Here is a 7,565-nt window from a genome sequence, read left to right as displayed (position 1 = left end):
TCCTAATTTGGAAGTGCTTCGAGTGACATGACTTTGAGCACCTTCTGTTTGATTGCCCAAATGAGAAGATGTTCTATTTTACCAAGCAAAGATCTGTTAAGAAAATAGACATTGATGCTAAAGAAAAAAAGGACAAATGAGGTGAAAAGACAAAGAATGAAGCTTATTTAAACTTATGGACAGATCAAGCCTCATTCGTTTCCCCATGAGCTCTCGTTGTGTTTTATCCTTTCAGAGTTTCTTCCTATCAAACATGCTACAAATCAAAATTTTTTCTTGAACTTCTGTTTGCAATCAAGTGAGCTCCACCATGATAGACCCATCCCAATAGGGAGGAAGATTGTGTTCAAAAAATAAGAGTATGTGAAGCAAATGTGTTTGAGTAGTGACTCATTGATCTACATTCTATTTATATAAATTAAAAATTCCAAAATTCGAGAGAGTATTCATATTATGAGCATTTATTAAAAATCAAGGCCATTTATTAAATTCACTACCTCACTTATTCCCTTGTTCTTATCACAGTATAGTTTCTTAAGAGACAAGATAATCCAAGAATTAAATCTGTACAACTAAATTGCATGAATTTGAGCTAATAAGGAGCAAGTGAACCTTGTTTCGATTGTCAGCAAAGAGCTAGCTAGGCAGATGCATCCCAGAATGAACATTGGGATTGACTCGAGACATCAGAAGGTTGATAATGGGTCAACATGACACTCATGCTAGGGGCTGACAATGACCAGATGACCATTAGAGGCTAACCATGACTAGATGACCACCAGGGGACGACCACGACCAAACAGCTACCGGGGGTCAATCATGACCAAACAACCATTAGAGGCTCACTAAAACTAAATGACACCAGAGGACGATTAAGACCAGATGACTACTAGAGAGGGACACCAACGAGATTGTCATCAGGGGCCGACCACGATGAGACGACCACTATGGGCACACCATAAGAAGACTACCATTATAGGCTGACCACAACTAGAAGCCAACCTAAGAGACCAACCACTAAAGACTGATTATAGGGGACTTAGTTCGAGAGCTCTATCACCTTATCAAAACAATTAATAAGAATAAAAAACCCCAAAGATCTCGATTGTTTAGTAGGAATATGATCAGATTAGACGCTTATACATATAAATATCTAATGATGATGTAAGGTATTAAATGTAAGTAAGGATTTTGAACCCCCTTTCTTGGGGAAGCTTGAGTAATACAACTTTCAAATTGTCTTAAGCCCAGCTTGTGCTGGTTTTAACTCAAATGTCCCCTTTTTTTTCCTTTCTCTTCTTCTTGTGATTCAATGATAAATCTAGATTCAATAATAACTTTGCATAATTCTTTATAAATTAAGAAAGAATTTTGAATCGTTCGGATAAATATAATCATTTCACAATGTATATTGATCGGCATTAACCATTATCTCTCATCATAATAAGAAAAATATATGAAGTAGATTGCTCTTACAATAATTTTATGCCTAATATTTTAAAATTTTATTAATTAAAATTATTAAAAAATTTTATGATAAAAATTTCTCCTATTAAATTTTAGTGTCCCAAATCAAATACCATGGATTTATTAATGATAAAATTTATATTTTGTGGAACAAATTAGAACCTCTACATAAATTAGGTTTGAATGCTTTGTGAAAAAGAAAATCCGATTGAATACGTGGCAGTTCTGGATAGCTGAATGATGAACTTTCATGTTCGTCACTGACTTCCTGATTATAGAGCGTAGGTATTCAGAGATTCCTTTTTTTTTTTCCGGTGGGCGGCGTCTAAAGTGGAAACGGCTCTTAAACGTCGTGGGCGGCGAGACGACTTCAAAGAAAAGAAGACGACTTGTTCCAGGTACGAAATTGCCCTCTCTCCCTCTCTCCCTCTCTCCCTCTCTCCCTCTCTCCCTCTCTCATCCCCTTTCTACTTCATTGATCTTTCGTCTCGGGAAGTAGTTTCTCCTAAAATCGATCGGATTAGTTTGGACAATTAGATCCGGTGAGCAAGGAGAAACACTAGTCTTTTCAAGTAAAATTTCTGTAATTGACGGGCGATTTCTGCTGACTTTGCACTCAGCTTTATGGTTTATCTTTTCACGGACTAATAATCTTTATATTTCTGATTTTCTTCTAATTTTTTGATAACACAGTCTACCTTTTCCTGGAATCTTGTTTTCTGTTTTGAACGATCGTGGGGTTTTTTGGGTTTGAACCTGACTATTCCTGATGATGCAATACTTGTTTGATTTTCGATGATACTTTTTGATGTTTTAAAACTAATATTATATGTAAATTGTTTTTTGGATGAAGTTTATCGGCTGTTGAGAAATAGTTGACTTTTCTGGTTTCAGATCTAGAGTAAATTTCCTTTTGCTTGTTTTAATGGTTAGTCAAGATCTATGGATCCTGCAGGATTTCGCTCACTAATTATTAATCGATATTACTGGAACTTACAAATAGACTTAAATTATAAAATTTTGCTTTTTTTTTTTGCCTCTTCTTTGCTCTTCATTCATCATTCAATTCTTGTCGGGTCTCCAAATTCTTAAAATCAATCATCAATGAAAATTTACAAAATCTTCATGCTGGACCATGTTTTTTTGAAACTTGTGGCTCTGCTCGATGCTTTAGTTTATTTTTCTATTTCCAAAATTTGCAAATTTGTCAGCGATTTTGTGATGCATATTATGCAAAGTGAATGTTCAATTAAATACACCCTTAACATCTATTCTAGGACTTGAGTTACTTGTTTAATGTTCTTTACAAGATCTTTAAACTTTTCACTCTTTTGTTATCGGTTTGGATGGTTTCAGATGTTGTATCTTAAGTTTTTAGCATCAACTTCCTATTTTATCCTCTATGCATATTTGGTTTGTTTGTCTTGTCTTTTTGCAATGGTTGGAATATGTGAGCTCTTGATAAATGGTTAATATGGATAATGAAAGCTGTAAATGATTCAAAAGTGGTAACTAACTCTTTATGATAAATTACTTTATGTGATCATTTCTTCCAATATTTCATATGTTTAGATGATATGGTTATTAATTTTTTGGCCTTGGCTCCACATATGTTGTGGAGTTATGGAGGTTTAATATGGAACTTTTTTCTGTGAGGGAATTATTTTAATTAGTGCAGTTCTTTTCATTAGAAAATTTATGAATGATGCATGGCATGGAGATTTTATAGTTTTCTCGAAGCTATTTTGTAATTCGAGGAAAATTTGTAGGAGTTTTTTAAGAGTAAATGGAGTAGTGATAAGATTATGGAACATAGCTCAGGAGACCATGAAAGCATGATTCATGAACAAAGAAGCTCAACTATTGTTGGAATGATGATTTAAGATGTTGAAATAGAAAAGATAATTATTATGGAAAGCATAGGGCCAACCATGGCTTAAGCTCTATAATATGAAAGTTGACATTGATAAAACGAGTCACACATTAGAACTAAATGCTTGCAGTATGGTGATTTTAGATCGTGACCCAGTTACTTGGGACAAGACTAATGATTATTTGATAAGTTGTTGCAATCTTCTTTATTACATTCTTTCTAAGTAAGACCCTTGCTATTGTTGCGGTTTGACGCGTCCAGTCTTATATTTTATGGCCCATCTCATGCTTAAAGATGCATAACTCGATAGCTTGGTTATTATTTGTGGATTTACAGTTCCTCTAAAGTTCACTTTCCTGTTTGCATTCTCACCTTATGTGCTCAGTTTGTGTAAATTTTGTTAATACCGATATTTTTGTGGTAATGGTTAGTTTTTTTTGTCAGCATCACATTTAAAATGAGTCGAACTCATGATGGGCATCATGCTTCTTCTCCTTTTGGAAATCCATTCAAGCTGGTCTTTTCTAAGGGACCAAATCGTTCTTCAAAGCTACTGACTTTACTGAACTCTTTTGAGCAAAGTTTGGCAGAAGACATTAGAAAGCTCAAACCCAATGATACCTCAAAATTTCATAGCTTTATATGGTTGAGACAAGCCGTTGATGCACTAGTTGAGAGCCACAATAAATTTAAGTCGCTGATAATTGATCTGGAGTTCCCTGCTTCAGTCTGGGATGAGAAGTGGATTGAGTTATATTTGAATGATAGTTTGAATTTACTTGATGTTTGTATTGCATTGATTTCTGAGGTTTCCAGATTAGAGCAACATCAGGTCCTTCTTCGATATGCTTTACAGATTCTTAACTCCTGCAGTTCTCATCCTTCACCAGAGCAGCTACAACGAGCTGGTGAAGCTCTTCATGATTGGATACAGAAGCTTGATTCAAGGAGTTCAAAACTTGAAAATGCTCCATCCATCTTACAGGGAATGCTGGGAACACTTTCTTTGCCAAAGGTTAAAAATTCACCGAAGGGGAGGGTCTTGATGAGAGCATTGTATGCAGTGAAAATTGTGATGATGTTCATCGCCAGTGTTCTCTTAGCACTATTTTCAGGCTCCTCAAAGCCATTAATGGACATGCAAGTTCCAAATGATTTCTCATGGGCCATGGCTTTCAATGATCTGCAACTCGTTGTTAACAAGGAGCTGAAGGGTCGACTGTTGTTGGATAAGCCAGTAATATTAAATGAGCTGGGTGAAGTTCATGGATTTGCCAGGAGCCTAAATGCTGTGATGGTCACCATTACTCAAAAGAAAGATGAAAAGGAAATAGCCAGAAATAATGACGTTGAGGAAGTGAAAAGAAGATGCGAGGAACTAATTTTGGAGCTGAGTAAAAGTTCAGCACGTCTTTCCCATGAGTTAGAGCTTCTTGGAAAGAAGTTGAATGACTTCTTCGAGCTTATCATGTCAGGGCGTGATGGTCTTCTTGGTAGTTTAAGAACCTCAGAGGAAGGTAGAAAGCTGAAGTATTAGGAGGTTGATTTTGGTCCTTGCATGCTACTGGTGATATACACCTGGTAGCACTGATTTGTAGCCTGTTCAATGTTAAGGCCGGGGAAAGTTTGTTCCTTTAGAAGGAACAAACTTGAATTTAGGCCGTGGAAAGCCTGTTCAATTATAGGCCGGGGAAAGCTTGTTCCTTTAAAAGGAACAAACTTGAATTTAGATACAAATCGTAATGCAGCTGATCATATTGCTTATTTTGTATGGTCTGTAAGTTGGGTTCTCAAGCAAAAACTCTTATCGGGAAATCATTCTGTATGGTCTTTGTTTGTGTATATCTATTAATAAGAGTAGTGGTGATTAAGTGTCTGTATTATTGATAATTTTCTTTTCGCTAGGTTCTATGTTGCAGGCTTATCAGCTGGTTGATGCAAAGCTGGAGATTGCTTTGGGTTTTCAGAGTATTGGTTCCAATGCTATGTCTTGATGGTATGATTTCAGCCATGGTTCAATAGATTGCTTCAGATAGGTTCTGTTCTTATCTCATTATTTTAATCCCCGTGTTCAAGGGAACTTTCTGGCTTCCCAAGGCATTGGGTACATGCTTGGTGATCGAAAGCTGACAGTAAGAAATGTTTGTGTTTATTTATTTATTATTAATTATTTATTTTTTCCGGAAATGTGAGCAGAAATAGTAATATATGAGATTGGATTCCCAGACCTCACGGATAAGTGTGATAGAATTGTTTTTGTTGTTTTGGGAGCAAGTTTCGAGTTCTCATTTGAAATTATATATTTTATAGAAGCTCTGGTTGTTTATTGGATGAGATAAAAATTTAGTTCATAAGAGATTTGGCTTAAAAATCAATCTTTGCTCGTTCTTGTCAGTTCTTTGATGAAGCATTTCTTCTTATTTGATACATAAGATGCACGAGATCATTGTTTGAAAAAAGTATGATTGTTATCTAGCTAGAATTGAGGTTTTGGAAGGGCTTTTTAGGTTCTGGGCTGTTTAGTATAGATTTCTTATTTCTTTTTCATGATAACCTGTTGGTTTCGTATTTATTATTATTATCATTATTTTGTTGAGATTTCGGGTTGATTGACTCCTTTGTTCAGACGTAAAAGGTTAACTAAAGTCTGAGGTAAATTTACGTGAAATTGGAAGTTATCATGTTAGAATGTATCTTGTTAGATTGATGTGATTTGTTTATTGCTTTGATTTGGAATTATATATATTATTGGATTAAAGGTTGTGATGTTTGTGATCAATTTTTTTTGTAACTTATGTTTGTTGGAGAATTGAGTTCAAAATTTTCAACTTATTCCCGCACATCAACGCCGCATATCCTCCCTATGGCTGTAAACGAGCCGAGCCTGAGCGAGCTCAAGGTCGGTTTGTGTTCGGCTCGTTTGATACCAGCTCGTGTTCGAAATGGCTCGTGAAGGGTGTGTTCGTGTTCGGCTCGAATAATATTTTTCGGCTCGAGTTCGGCTTGCAATTGGAGGAATCAAAAGAGAGAGGAAAATGAAGAGGAAGAGGAAGAACAAACCCTAAGCTCTCGCCTTCGAAAGGAGGAGATGGCTCCGAAGAGGAGAGCGGCGAACACAAACGACAAACCCTAAGCTCTCGTGGTGGAATGCCTTTCGTGATTTTGAGAGGGAGTTAGAAGAGGTAGAAACAGCCGCCGAATGCCTTTTTCGCGATTTTGAGAGGAAGGGGAAGAGTCGGCGAGAGCTTAGGGTTTAATATATATATAACTTATTATATAAATATATAACTTATATTATATATTATAAATTATAATATAAATATTTATAAATATTAACGCAATTCGCGAGCTTAAATATATAACTTATATTATATAAATATATAATATTTATGTAAGTAATATTTATTAATAATTGGTTATATATTACCATTTATGGGATTTAATTTTTTTAAAATTTAATTTTTTTTAATTTTAAAAAATTTTAATTAATTATAATTTATAATGTTTAATTTTATGAATATGTATTATATATGTATGTATATTTATTTATTAATTTATTTTTTTGAGTCAATTCGAGCCGAACAAGAGCGAACAAATGTATGTTCGTGTTCAACTCGTTTATATTTCGAGCTTAACGAACGAGTCAAACACAAACTGTTTAACGAGGTGTTAATGAACAATGAGCCAAATTGACAGCCCTAATCCTCCGCACCTAAAATTACTCTGTCCATGGCCATTGAGCATTTCATCAATTTGAGGTCACCATAATATCATTAAATTAACATTTTATCAATTTGAGGTTATCATAATATCATCATAATATCACTAAATTAACATGTAAGTTTTGCATGTAACATTGTGATTATTATTGGGATGTGTGCGAGGGAGAGAATTTGAAATTTTTCGTAAAGTCAAAACTATAAATATCATAAACTCAATCTATTTAGCAGTCTACACGCTAACATGCATGATAGATACTTGTAGCAGAAGATGTGGAACGACCAATAAATCTTGTAGTCTTCATAAAAGATTAAAAATATTAGATTATCTAGAAGGAAGAAAAATATGTCATATTTAATAGCTAATAAGTTTTCTTTCAAAGTCTTAATTGCAACCACGAAAATATCAGTCTTCCTCTGCGAACGCCTTTCATATTAATTAAAAAAATGTTTTATTAAATGATTTTAACAAATGAGCAGGGCTAAGAGTTTAGGATCTAGTCATA

The 7,565-nt window shown here is 34.7% G+C and overlaps 1 protein-coding gene across 2 annotated transcripts; it reads left to right on the top strand.

The window, feature by feature from the left end:
• The first annotated feature begins 1,792 nt into the window (after positions 1-1,792).
• LOC110038947 (UPF0496 protein 4-like) lies at positions 1,793-5,306 on the top strand. Of its 2 annotated transcripts, none has more exons than XM_020743885.1 (2): positions 1,793-1,865; positions 3,785-5,306. In XM_020743885.1, exon 2 carries the CDS (start codon positions 3,798-3,800, stop codon positions 4,875-4,877), a length of 1,080 nt encoding a protein of 359 aa, XP_020599544.1. In that variant the 5' UTR covers positions 1,793-1,865; positions 3,785-3,797; the 3' UTR covers positions 4,878-5,306. The 2 variants fall into 2 exon arrangements, with proteins under 2 accessions (XP_020599544.1, XP_020599549.1); XM_020743890.1 differs by lacking the exon at positions 1,793-1,865 and adding an exon at positions 1,889-2,009.
• Positions 5,307-7,565: the final 2,259 nt, after the last annotated feature.

This window comes from Phalaenopsis equestris, unplaced genomic scaffold (genome assembly GCF_001263595.1).
Source record: "Phalaenopsis equestris unplaced genomic scaffold, ASM126359v1 Scaffold000002, whole genome shotgun sequence".
Taxonomy (NCBI): Eukaryota; Viridiplantae; Streptophyta; class Magnoliopsida; order Asparagales; family Orchidaceae; genus Phalaenopsis; species Phalaenopsis equestris.
The sequence above is the reverse complement of the archived record's forward strand: the minus strand, read 5'-3'. Positions and strand labels throughout refer to the sequence as shown.

Bases quoted from the DNA above. Each gene is read 5' to 3' on its own strand.
- LOC110038947 (XM_020743885.1), top strand. From the start codon at position 3,798: ATGAGTCGAACTCATGATGGGCATCATGCTTCTTCTCCTTTTGGAAAT.